General features: G+C 39.3%; 1 protein-coding gene across 1 annotated transcript in view; it reads right to left on the bottom strand.

Annotated features, from left to right (window-relative positions):
- Positions 1-3,764: 3,764 nt before the first annotated feature.
- EPC2 (enhancer of polycomb homolog 2) overlaps positions 3,765-14,351 on the bottom strand; it is a 45,423-nt gene continuing 34,836 nt past the window's right edge. Inside the window, exons 11-14 of the mRNA XM_080346319.1 lie at positions 8,970-9,106; positions 7,029-7,188; positions 6,090-6,423; positions 3,765-4,742 (exon numbers count right to left, since the gene is read on the bottom strand). Coding sequence (XP_080202445.1) covers positions 4,670-4,742; positions 6,090-6,423; positions 7,029-7,188; positions 8,970-9,106 — 704 coding nt within the window. The 3' untranslated portion in view covers positions 3,765-4,669. The remainder of the gene's footprint in view (positions 4,743-6,089; positions 6,424-7,028; positions 7,189-8,969; positions 9,107-14,351) is intronic.

The raw sequence follows: 14,351 nt of genomic DNA, 5'->3' as shown, positions 1-14,351 counted from the left end.
CTCACAGCCCCTGGCTTCAGACGCTGCGTTGGGTTCCTGCGAGCAGGAGGTTGGTATTTCTAGGTCTTCCCTTACACAAAGACACAAGATGCCATTACCCTCCGTCGGTTAGCAGAAGCCATCTGAAAGTGTTCTGAAGTCACTCCTGTCAGAAGGCTCTGTAGTCATTAGCAGGACAGGGCACACAAGTCACATACTTGGTGAGCCAGGTGTCCAGAAGGACAGAATAATGTAAGAGTACAAACTGCAGCTTGCTTCAAACTCACATTCTCAGCCAGTGGACCTTCTTATCAAATAGAAATGAAATCAGTATTGGATTTGCTCTGAAGTGCACATTCTCCTTCTGGCCATTTATATAAAGCTTGGTAATTACCCAAATATATTCCTATTTCATACATCTGCTATTCTCACTTGTTACCACTGGTCTACAAGACAAACGCTGCAGTTAAACGCACTTAAGCACTCACAAAGAGCGGGAAGGCTGATGCATTGCTTTATCCTATGCAGAAATGCAGTTGGCTATCTATACTGTGAATTCTGCTAAGGACGAGCAGCAGAATGAAAAACTCCAGATAGCGCCGTTCCAGTAGGATGTGCTGGGAATGCCTTTACCCCCAAACTGCCCGTTCTTTTCCCAAGAAACCCCCTTCCAGGCAGCCGCCTGCATTAGGGCATTTACAGGTAGCCCTGGTTCCACAGCAGGCTCCCCACACCAACACTCCATTGTCTCCGTGCTGACTGGTCTGGATTTCCTGGGAGATTCAACCCACCCAGGGCTGCTTTGGCTCATGAACAGCAACTGGCCTGTATCTGATGTTTTGCACTAATTAGCTGGTTAGATCAGAGGAAAAACAGTTATCCACCACGTGCCTTTATTCAAATATAAACACTTGGATCTTAATAGCCAACCTAGTTTACATTGCCCGTGTCTGCTGCTACACAGGAAACATTTCCTCTCCCTGTTACAGAGATGTCTTTCCTTTTAAATACTTTCCCAAATAGTTTACTGTGAAAATGTGCTTTCACTTATGAAAGTTATTCTCCGTCCTTCTAATAAGACTGCAAAACCTAAAAGCAGAATAGGAAAGTGAGATTAGAAACCGTTTCTCTAAGTCAAATCCAGGAAATCTGTTGAGATGACAATCCTGTACAAAGAGCGTTTATGTTTGCTGTGGCCTTCAGAGTTTTCCTGTTGGAAGACGGGAATTTCTCCCAGGACGCTCTACTCTGGAGGGCCGAGCAGGTGTTCCTGAGCAGTCCTGGAAACCAAGAGGAAAGCTGGCCAGCTCTGAGCAGCATGCCCAGCCCACTGTCCCCTCCAGAAGGCTGTGCTGCCTGAGGATTCTGCTTCTAAGAAAGTCACAATGACTGTAATAATAGAGAACATTTCTGTTTTTCTCTCTACAAAGGACTTGGAGGTAGTGGAGGAAAATGGACTATCAGGGAAGGAAGAAGAGTCTCAGAGCTTTAGGAATACCCGAAAGGGCTGCAGCACCTGTGGGCTCGTCTTGGGGGGAAACCTGCATATCCAGCCCACTGCATAGGATACAGATAAGGCACAGCTCTGCAAATAGGAAAGAAAAACCCTGCAGCAGAATTAGAAACAAGATGCCTACAATTTAACACATACCGGAACTCCAGTCTATCATTAAATACATTAGATGAATCTTATTAGGAAAAGAATAATAATTTTCTAGTATCCGACATTCAAGGGAAAACTGCACATTTCACTTGAAGTCCAGTATCAATTGCTGTAGATAAACTACTTTCAAAAGTCTTATGTGCGCAACATTCCCTAATATGTAATAAACCAGAGATCACTAACCAAATCATACTGCAGAGAAGCATGATGTTCAAATAAGGGAATGAAAAAAGGAAGAGTGTCATATCCTCAGCATACTTAAAACAGCACACAAGAATAACTGCATCATCGGTATTCCTTGCTGTCTACCAGTATCAGGAGAAAGTGGACTAACAATACTTTTTTAAAAAGATGATTTCTATGGCCGACAGTATAATTCACCACTTTTTCTTTCACTTGAAGCACACAGTTGTAGAAATTCTTAAGATAACTATTAGAGTTCTGCTTGACAGTAAAGCTGCACCAATACTAATCTCTTACATGAAACTCATTGAACACGTGGCACTTACCATTACAGCCTTCTGACTTCACGAAATCCTTTTCTCCACCTCACATCTTCCCAGAATCTATTAAAAGTTAAAAAACCTTTAGCTGGAACTTGTAGGTAATAAGCTGACAATGAGACTATACCAAGTCACAGACACACAGCAAGCTTACAGACATTTTCAGCCCAATTTACCATGAGCATGATCTGCGTTTGTAGCGAGAAGACTCTGTGCGACAGAGTTCAGTACCTGTCATTTGCAACTGTACAACTTTCAATCCGCACAAGAAATGATTTCATGTTTTCATTAAACCTCAAAAAGGTTTTGGGGATATGTTACAGCAGCAATGTTATTTTTATATATCAAGGAGAATATTTTCTTTCTTGTTCAGGCTCAGTTTTGCACCAACTCTGCTTTAAAAAAAAAAACAAATAATAATTTGTACTTAGATCACAGTCATTCCCAGAAACGAACCTTGATCTACACATACGTGAAAAGATCATGTACACATAAAGAACAATTTATCAGGAAGCAGCAGTTCCAGTGAGGGCACGATGCAGAAAGAGCGATGTGTAAAAACACAACTGCACAAGTGCCTCCCCTAGATGTGCCATCGCTCCTTGCCTGGCCAAGGCAGTGCCACCGAAGCGGCGTGCGTTCCTCTCACTGTTCTCAACAGATACCAGCTATTATCATCTCTCCTTCTGGACTTCTCACTGAATAGAAAATAAAGTGTCAGCAGTTAAGCAAAAAATAGTTCATTTGAGACATTTGAGTTTCTGACAAGCTCTCAGGTATTTAAAGCTCTGCAAGTGTTTTTAACTGTCAGAACTGTTAACTTACAGAACGTAAGACAAAACATGTTTAAAGACATCTTAGATTTAAAATAGCTCTTTATATAAAAAGCTAAGAGGAAAAATACACTGACTGCATGACATCATAGGCAAAACATATCTTGACTTTTTTGGGAGGGACCAGATTAGACAACATCCTGACGTTCTTTCCAACCTTGGTGATTCTATGATTTATAAGAAATACAGAAACATCCAAATTACAGGAGGGCAACCAAACGGCAGATAATTCAAATGATTCACCCAAAGGAATACCTGAAGTTTCTTTGTCAGAACAAGAAATCGTCTTGTCCTGATTATTCGCAGGTCACAGGTCCCAACTACTGGACCATCCCTCCCCTACTGTATACAGTAAGCACAGGAAATCATCCCATCGACTGAAAAAGTGCATACGCTGTGGTCAAAAATCACCAAAGCAACATTAATACCCTCTCAAATTTACACTTCTACTCCTTGCACGTTGCGAAATAAACACATATGCAACATGTCCATGTTTTGATATGTATTTTTATTTCCCTGCAGTTTTCACTTATCAAGAACAAGTAACAGGGAAAGTTGTCTGAACTAGTGCATAAACAAACATTCTGAAACACCACTACACGTATCTAATTTACAAGAACCGTATAAAAAAAGTCACTAAAACACTACACTACGAAGGTGTCCAACGCTTACAGTCAGACTTTTTCCAACCCGTTACTTGCCTTGTAGCCACAGGAAAACTCTCCAAAATTGAAAAGACAATCTTGCCACAACCCTCCCTCCCCCCCCACCACCTGGGATGGCTCGATATCTAGACATCCAATAATTAATTATTGCAATGATATATAATGCAATACATACCTGGTAAAATATCCTTTATGTGGTGTGTTACAGTTTTAAAGCCGGTTAAAATATGCAGTCTTCAGATAAAATGTAATCAGTTGAAAATTTTCTCATATCTGCACAATTTTATGTGTGCTAGATGCATAATTTTCCTAGTCAGTTTTTTTCCTGTGTAATTATTTTTTATAAACTGGTATTATAAATAGAAATATACATTCAAAATATATGGAAAAGTGAGTTACTACATTAAATTTGCATGTATCGATCCATCCCTTTCCCCTGCACAGTAATAGAAAATACTATTTTGCCTTGAACTTCATATTTGACAGTGAAATGCCACTAAAGTATTTACCAAAAAGTCCATCTAGTCAAATTGTGAAACAAAATGAACCAAGTGAAAACTTTACATTTCCTTTAGAAAAAAATTACAAGAATTTTGTTTCCTAGCTATGAATCTTTAACTTTTTTTTAGACACAAAGTTGGATTTATTTGTACAAGATACAAAATGTAAACATGGCAAAATAAATAGTTAAAACAAGTGATGCAGGATCCCATTTCATGCTCATGATCCCATTAAAGAATTATTTTTTAATCCATTCAGTTGCAAATTCAAGTGCAAAAGCATGATGATGAATATCTACTATTCAAGTAACAGAAATAATATTGATGATACAAATAAACTATTTTACAAGGTAGTGATTTTCCCAATTTTACAAAATTTACATTATATATCGACTTAATACACGATATAATGATAGTCCATTTAGGTCCATTTTAGTTCTCTGTGATCCACAGAGTGCGGTATTTTGCATTCGTCTGGAATATAAACGACGACACCATTAGCACAGGTTGAGACCCTGCTTTGAGGTTATGTCACTTCCATGGCTACTGTTGTCTCTGCTATGCCGTTTAAACCCAGTCGTTCTGGTTCATGGTTCTCTCTGCAAGAAAAGACATTTCCCATGGTTACCAGTAGAACAGGAGTATTTCCTTACACAGTTTTTAATAACCCTTTCCATGAACTGTTTTTTTAATGCAGCTGTTACCTGCATCAGCGAGAAACCTTGAGAGATCACTAGGAACAGCTTATTTAAAACTAAATACTGGTGTTTAAGAACCGCTTTTACTCCACTACAGCGCAGTCCCTTCTACAAGATTAATGCATTTAACTGTAAATTACCAGCCTAAATTATGGATAAGAGTACTAAAAAGTACTCCGAAGGAGCAAAGCCAAAATATACCATGATGACTCAGTATCAATTATTCTGTCAGGGAGCAAAGCATTGCTCTAACAGAATTTCCCCACACCCCCCAATTCCGCTTTAGCACTAGCGTATGAAATCTTATCTACACATTCTTCGCAGAGATACCCAAGACCTGTTCAGCTAAGGTGGTACTTCTCAAGGCATTTGCTGATATGACTTGAAACACGCCTCTGACTTGAGGGAAATAAGAACTAAATGTATGAATGATATAGAAGTATGCTCTAAGGCATGATTGCTAATTTAGAAATACCTTTTCCTCAAACTATGCTATTCTCCATCTCAAAAAGCTCCTTTTAACCTCTCTGGAAGTATTATGAAATGATTGGTAAGCCACAATTTTTAATATCAATTTTTTACTTTTTAATTTGTAAACAAATCTGACTTTTAGAAAAAAATAAATCCTACAATCCAGCAGAGACTTAAAACAAAGGCCAAATATTGCCATTTTCAGAAAACTTAACCAACTGCAAGCTCCTGCCACTCCTGTGAAACATCCGAGTATCCTGAAATAACAGTGCTGCTGTCCAATAAGAATAAATGTCTATGAATATATGGAAGACACAGGCTGGCACGTATCTGGTTTATATGTTACATAAATATACAACACACACGGAACAGGTATGTGCCAGGCTGCATCTTGCAATATAGGTACACAAGGTTATGGAGAGAACATACGGAGTTTGATAGAATCCACCCAAAAGTGCTGCATGAGAGGGGACAAACGACAGTGGTTCAAAGGAAGCCATTTTAAACACAACAGATGTTTACCCAATCTACTGGTACCTAAAATCAGTGCAAATTATTTGGGGGTTAATCTGCAAAAACCAGCTTTTGTGGTTTGTCATGGCCATGCTGAAGCTGCCAGCAGCTGGGTTTTCCTCGGAGGTTGAAGCTATACTGACAAGTCTCTTAATGATGGAAATAATTCCATTTAGCGCTCTAGTGCAGCCATGGGCACATCTGTGGTGACATTTATGTGGCACAAACGTAACTTTAAAGTGTTCCCCCACGCTCCGGGCTTACCTTGCTATACTGCTGATGGCACTGCTAGGAGTTACCTTTGGCACTCTGTCCATGCTGGCAGCAACTGTGGCAAGTTTTAAGGCTGTTGGCGACGGTGCTGAAGTCCTTGTGTTGATATGCACGTTGACCGGAGACACGACGCTGACGTTGTTGAGGTGCACCGCGTTCGTCAGGCAGGAATTGTTGATGGGAAGCGGCTGAGGGCTGCTCGTGCACAACGCTGGAATTAAGTGGTTTGTGGTGGTGTGGCCAACTGTCCTTACGAGCTGTACGGTTGAGATCCCTGGGCTGGATGATAAAGCCATGTTGGTGGAGTACAAGGTTCTAGAGGTTCCTGTTACAAAACAAACATTGTTAATTAAAAATAGGTTATTTCTGAGGTTCAAAGCCAAATATTAACCTTGAGGGTAATGCCTGGAGGACATATGTCACTGGAATTGTGCAAGAACCTGATTTTTACAGATTCACAAAGTATAAAATTTTAGAAATATTTCTAGTTAACATTAGAAATATTACATGTCTTTTTTTTTCGTTCACAAGAACATCAGAAAGTGAAAGAAATTATTGTATGACAATGAACTTTTCTACTATCCAGCTTTGCATGTCTCATTTTAGGTGCCTTAAAAAGGCAACATTCCCCATAAAGTTAAATTGCATGGGGAACAACTAATGGTGAAGCCAAATTCTGATGCTTTGGATCACCTCCTCACCTCCTAGTTTGTTCTGCTGGCAATGTAAAGAGGTTCTGGGGATCCGTCTCCCTCAAGGGGGATCTGCATGCCATTGCACCAAAGTATTTTAAAGAACAATATTTAGAAGTACCACAATATATTTGATTTTTTTTTTGTTGTTTATTAAACAGTATTTTAGAAATCAGAAATAAGATCAGCTGACATATTCTCAGCTCACACTAGACCACGAGTTGTAAGAAATCATCACCTGAAGGCTGGACGACACCATTAATGTTGTTGTGGCTGGTGCTTTGTTCCTTGGTGACCTCACTGCGACCAGGAGCGGGTGCACTAACCACAGCAGATGCAGCAAAGTGGGCGCTGGCTGAATCAAGTGTTTTTGACAGACAGTCAGAGGTGCTGGAGCCCTGCGAGAATTAAAAAAAACAAACACAATCATTTAAAAAGTCCAAAATGAAATACCAAGTTCAAATTGCTATAATGCACAATTACCAGCAAATCAATAAAGAAATATCCTAAATGTGATCTAATGCACTGCAACATTAAATATTCCCATATCACAAGTCTGATGAAAAGTTGAAAGTGAGCGTCCAAATGAGCGTGGAGTCAGCTCTGCCCAACTGAGGCACCAACGGCAAATGCCGGTCTTGGCACGGCACAGCACTCACTGCCACGGGAGAGAAGGCTCTGGGGAGACCTTAGAGCAGCCTCCAGTGCCTAAAGGGACCTGCAGGAAACCTGGAGGGGGACATAACAAGGGCATGGAGTGACAGGACAAGGGGTGATGGCTTTAAACTGGAAGTGAAGAGATCTAGATGAGAGATAAGGAAGAAAATCTCCTCCATGAGGGTGGTGAGAGCCTGGCCCAGGTTGGCCAGAGAGGTGGTGGCTGAACCAACCCTGGAGACATCCCAGGCCAGGCTGGACGGGGCTCTGAGCAACCTGAGCTGGTGAAGATGTCCCTGTCATGGCAGGGGGGGCACTGGGGGAGCTTTGAGGTCCGTTCCAACCCAAACCATTCTGTGATTTTATGAGTTTGAGAAGTTTCCTCTTAGAAAATGATTATGCCTTAAGTTTCCTTCTCTCTTCTGTCTCCTGGCAGCAAATACACTGAATGTATAAATAATTTTCCATGTTTATGGTACTTTCATTCTCAGGGAGTAATTTGTAGCACAGCGTTAAGTGCCCAGAGCATTCTGGAAGTACACATCTTCTGTTAGTCCAGCCCTCTGAAAGACTGGTAAGTACTGGAAAGGTCCCCTGAAATGACTAAACGTATCGCTCTGCAATTTCAGTTTATATTAACTAAGAAAATTACTTCCCATAGACAGAGTATCTCAAAATTCCAAAATGCATTCCTTTTGCTTAAATATCCTGGTATCGTATCTTTACACTTACAAATAATATAATCAGTAACCATCACCATAGAACACCCAATTAATCAAAGTAGAAAACACTGAGGGGAAGGGACAAACAGCACTGGCAATGTGCTCAAAGTAAAGTAAGTTTTCTTAGTAACAGCTTTTATATTTTCTTGGTATGAAATTAAAGCTTGACAAACAAAATATATTCTTCCCTTGCAAGGCATTACAGATGAAAAATATGATTCTATTAAAAGACAGAAGCAGTAACACTGGGATGGGAAGGGGGGAAAGGAATCAAACTAAATATGCAAAGCTACCTTTTCCCTTTCAGAAGCTACCAACTATTAGCACTCACTGCGTATCTGTTCACAACACAATTCATTACCTCCTAAAGTAGTTTTAATAAAGAAGTCTCTTTGGGGCTCTTACACAAAGAAGATAAAACCAGTGAAAACAGTTTGACTTGACAGCACTGGCTATTCTACACTGACCGAGCCTGTGGATGTAACACAACTTTTAAAATGCAGCCATGATATATAATGTTAAAAAAAAAACAAACAGCAGGTTTTGATGTTGAAACTTCAAAGATTATCTCATACCAAATAGAAAAATGAAAGCAAGATATTAGTAGTAGCTACAGCACAAGTTGCCTTCCAGGCACTCCACAGCAAACTGTAAAAGTATCTTGACCAAAACCCATTCTACATTCATTCTAAGAGTTAATACATTACTGAAGCGTGGTATTTAGCCTACAAAAAAGCGGAAAAAAACACAGTAAGCAAAAAGGAAGATATGAGCGCTTGATGAGATTTCAGGTGCCATACCTGTGCTTTCGGATGTGTCTGTTGTGAGGAATGCTGAGATTGCTGTTTCTGCTGAAGCTGAGCAAGTTGTTGCCTCTGCATTTGAACTAACTGCTGTTGATGTGTCTGAAATTGTTCCTCTGTGATCCCCCCTGTCACTATAGAAAAGAAAGGGAAGCTGCTGTTAAATAGGCCTGCACAAACCAAACATCTCAAATGCAAGAGCGCATCCGCGTTGGATGACAAGTAGTTCAAGACAACATGCACCGTGTTGGACACTTGCAAAGATCTTCATATACTCCCATGTAAAGCAGAGGTCAAGCAAAATGTGTTTGTTGTATTCTTTCAGCATGGAAGCTAATTTCCCTGTCTTAAACTTAGTATACGTTTGCAAATATCACAAAGCACTGTTTATTTAGCAAATCAGTTTCACCTTCCTATTTCACACTTTTTTTTCCCCTGAAGGAAGTACCTAAGTTTCACCTGAACAGGATTTTCTCTACCCATTAACTTTTTTTAAATGGAATAAGAGTGACAAAAGATGTTCGTTTACTTATGAGAACCAGGTGAATGCAAGCCCAGTAGTCCCACACTCTCAACAAGGCAATACTGAAATCAGAAAAGCTGTTCCCAATATTCTCTTCACAAGGAACTGCGCACTTGATGAATCAAAACCACTGCCAAGTGTTTCATGTTAAAACCTGAGTTTTGTGCAGTTGATGCCAACCTCAGAACTAAGTTCTCCTCGGAGGAAGTAAAAGAGAATTCACTCTTCAAAGATTCCCATTAACTACATTTCGGCAGTTTATTCTGAACTATATTTTTCCAAGACTGAAGCGGTTGTTCATCTCAAACACCTGGATCCTGCAGCAATATCATCTTACCAAGAGACACTGAGCTAACATTACAATATGAAGTGATCTGTCTTTCAGGGTCTGGCTCTTTCATTTACTAGTTGTAATACTTGTATTCCATTCCAAATAAATATCAAAACTAAAACTGTGTTTAGAAATTAGTACTGAAACTTCTTCCTTACTGCGACATTAAAACAGGCTTCAACCACATTAGGAGGGCACTTAAAAATCCAATGACTTATACAGTTACTCCGATTAGAATCTAGGGATTTCATTATCATTTCCAACATATTCTAAAAGAATATTTATTTCATTCTTAGCTGCACTTTTCTCCTCTTGAATATTCTCACCTATTACTATAAGCACTTAAAGCTCAGCCAGCTAAACCTGTTAATTTCCCTCCCAACGGCCTCCCAAGACATGTTGCATTACTAAGGCAACAGAGCCAAGAACAGCATTATGGAACATTACATATATATATATTTCTATTTTTAAGTGCTGAGGTAACAAATTCCAGAACACATCCTTTGTTTTATTAAAAAAAAAGAAAAGAAGGTTTAGAACAAGCTCATACAGTGCAAAGAAATACCTAAATTAATTTTAGCTGCAGTTTGCTATTATTTGTCTCCAGTACAGGGCTATTGACCCAGACTCAACGTTGCATTCCTCTATGGACTGTAAAGACGTAATATAGGAAAAAAGAAAACAGAAAGCAGTCTCTACATCAGAGGATCATGTAATTCAGCCTCCACATCAGTTCTGTGTTCTCAGCGTCTCTTCTCAGTTTGACACGGCCCATGAAGCCACGAAACACTCTATTGCAAGGTACAGGGAAGATGACCACAGTAATGTAAAAATCGCTGACTCTGCCTTTACATGTTGAAATTCCACTTTATTTGCTACCTGTCACCAGGCATTTATTCAGTGGTCGGACTGAATTCAGCTGTTAGTCTTGTTATAAAACATCACATGTTCATTAGCACATGTAATATCAGTTGCTTCTGCCAGAACAAACAACTGAAGGGTCCTAGAGAAAAAAATAGGAAACCTCTACCATGTGCCAAGGTGGCCTTTAGGGTCAGAGGTAAGTGCAAGTGTTCTATACTGCTTATAAAACCTTCTATTCACCAGAATTTCAGCCTCCACTGCTGAATATCAGGATTTTCTATTTTACCACAGTCTGACTGTATTGAAATATTGCAACAGAAGAGGGTAAAAAGTCAATGTGCAATTAAGTCTTGCAGGCTTCTCTTCTTGACCACTTTGGTTTGGATTATTATGTCAGTTCTCTTAGGATTTGAAGGCTTTACTCAAAGATCATCTTCCAGGCTGCCCCAAAAGCGGTATTTCATTACTCTAATTACTTTTCTATGGTATTTAATTCTGGAAAATAAATACCTCTAAAAAATAAAAGTTTGTCCCATAAGCAAAATTCTTCAGCTGAGTTGTCTTTTGTTACTGAAGGACATGGGAACTAAAGAGACGAACTATTTGAGCGGGTCACTGGAACTGGCGGCTGAAGCAGACTGGGAGCCAAATGCAACGCCGACTGTACTGCGGATTGCTGGAGATGCTGCCCAAAGCCTCCCTGCTTCAGTCCCAAACATGAGCTGAGCTGCACTCTAGGAACTCAGCAAGCAGGTTCAGTGTTACTCAGCTGTCGTAAGCAGCACTGTCACCAACCCCTGGTAACCTCATTCCCCCATCATCTCTCCTGATGATGGCTTGTATCCCTAGCTCATCATTTATCTCATTTTAGATCAAACAGAGAATTCTTCTGAAGGCGTCTACGGCAAAGAGACCAGCTTACTTTTCCAGATAGAACGTGTAAGACTTCACAAAGTTTACACAACTGATCAAAGGGATCACATTGTTTCAGTGACCTTGTCTCTAAAGTTCCTCAAATTCAGTTGTGCCATTTGTAGTTCTAATAACATGAGCAAGAGAGTAATTAACTTGAAACAGTGGTTCTTTATTCATGCACTGATTAGGCACTTTCAAGAAAAGACTAGTCACACATTTTTAAAATAAGTCTTTCTCTTTGTTCGTACAATGCTCAGCATTGGAGGAAATACCGGAGTAGGAGCCGCTCTATTAATACAAGTGAAAAATAGAACGCAGAGGTAGCTTTAAATATCCTTGTGCATCAAAACCCAAAGCAAGCAACTCCAAGTCTTCTCTAAACTAAAAGAAAAAAAAAGCAAAAGCAATCAGTTGAACTGCCATCATTGTCCTCTAGAAGCAGCTTTATGCTTACAGGTAAGTGTGCTACAAAATCAACTGATTTCAATTACCATCTCCCCAACAGAATGACTCTAACACACCACCAGACTTTGACCAGCCCTTTTCAAATTTACTCACTATTTACTAATGAGAAAAATCTAACAGCAGCGTCTCTTGCTGGCTTAGTTATTTGGCGAAGAGTTCTGTTGTCTATTGCATCTGATCCTTTACCAGAATTACAGGATCTGGTTCATAATATAAATCTGGAAAGAAAAAGGTCTTCCATAACCATAGATTTCCCTGCATAATGTACTTGAACTACTGAGTGATCTTTAATCTAAACGTATTCTTCAGATGATTTCTACGATTATATAACAGAAGTTAATTACTATTCCTCTACAAAGTTGCTCAGATCCATCAGATTTGGTTTAATGCATTCTTTTAGGTATTTCTCTATAGTCCTATCATTAAAATGCGCATTTCTCTATCCTTTCCTTTAGTCGCTTTTCCCTAAAAATTCTAATTACACAAGTGCTAGCCCACATGTGTGTATCACATCTGTCATTAATCCACTATGCAGCACCAACAACTTATGTTTTTTCAATTCTTGTTTTTTATTACCCAAATCAGGAAGGACTGACATTTTTTCTTATGTCTACCCAATTCCCTTACAGAACACAGGCAGCCCCTTTCCCTGAATGTACTGCTTCAACACTGTTCATTTTTGGTTTCTTACTATGTGCCATCTCTCCTCTAGCTACCGGAATCCTCTTCATTTACCCTAAAGCCAGGTACAGAGATTGCACAAATGTCTTCGACCTTTCTCCTTCACTTATTTCTTCATATACTATTAAAATCAGATACATCAGCTTGCATCCCAAAATATTCTCCTAGTTTTTTCATGTAGATTCCATCCTTAGGGGGGCAGGAGTCTCCCCAGAGCAGAATTCAAAGCAACAAGTTTCCCATCTAGGTGATCCTTAAATCATCAATGAAAAATTCTAGGGACAAAAACAATCAGCTCAACCTGTATCTTTTTAAGCAAGTTTCCTTACCTTGGTGTCATATGTTACTCATGCAAAGAGAAATCTTGCAGTTTTACTTGCTCTCCTTATATAAAGAGCTACCAGCAAATTCTTCCTTGTTCCTTACAGCTTATGGTCCATGTTTCACATCCTTAACTCTGACAAATAGTATTCCTTTCTATTTTCTGCATTTGCTTTATCTCTTGATGCTTATCAGTACTCCCATCACACAAAACTGCCCCTTTCCACTACAGGTGCAGTTGTCCAGCCCTTCAAATTCCTTACAAAAAAAAGAATTATACAAAATAGCACATTATGTCTGTTCTCTTCATGCAGTAGAAAAAGAATATTCTTGTGCAAATCTTTTCATGAGAGAGAGAACGAGATAGAGGTTGCAATGATTACGCTGTAAACTAAGTTATGAAAGTAAATATTCTGTGCCTATGGCAGTGTTACACTCATGTTACTCAATGAGCAAGTGCCCAGTCTTTGAAAATCATAATACAGTGAAAACTACTTTTGTCTTCAATAAATTTGATTTCTACACATTAATTCTAAAGGTATATTATTGAAGATTAAATACCCAGTCCTGCAACTGACTTCAAAAAAGACAGACCATTCCATGTCAAGTTAGTTATGGAATTCAGTATCAGCCTGTTATGTTAACTGATTATCCTGCTTTACAATACCTAATTCTGTATATACACAATAGTGTAGGAAAATGCTCAGATGTGTCTTGATGCTCAGTAGCAGATCTCTTATGGCATATCTCCAATTGTCCAGCTTTTTAAAGCATCATACATCCTTTTAAGATTATAAAGAAGTGACAATGTTAAAACTTGAGCAATTACAACTCCTAGTAGGTGAAGCAAGTGATGTAGTGACTGCTAAGGTAAGATTAAAGCACATTTTTCTTTTGGTGGCTGTTATTTCAACTTTAGTGTTTCTATACCCAAATCACTAACAAAAGGTCTACAAAGATCAGAACTCTGGGTATTTTATATTCTTGTGAAGAAACTACAATAAACTTCTTTTGTTTTAACGTAAAGCTGTTTACATGTGAATGGCTGTCTTGCTCATCTGGAGCTATCAGAAAGATCATAAAGCTGCCTTGGCTATGAGAGTTAGAAACGACACTTAAGAGAGAAGACAAATCTCCTCAATCAATGGCTGATGATTTTTGGAAAAATCAGCGAGGGTGCATCATTAAGTGATGCCAGTGTCACAATTTTTCCTATGCCGGCAATCACCAGCAAGCACTGTTTTCACACTTTTCCATGCCTGCTCAGTATGATTCCTAA

Source organism: Nesoenas mayeri (assembly GCF_963082525.1).
Source record: "Nesoenas mayeri genome assembly, chromosome: 6".
NCBI classification, from domain to species: Eukaryota; Metazoa; Chordata; class Aves; order Columbiformes; family Columbidae; genus Nesoenas; species Nesoenas mayeri.
This window is presented reverse-complemented; position numbering and strand designations above follow the sequence as displayed.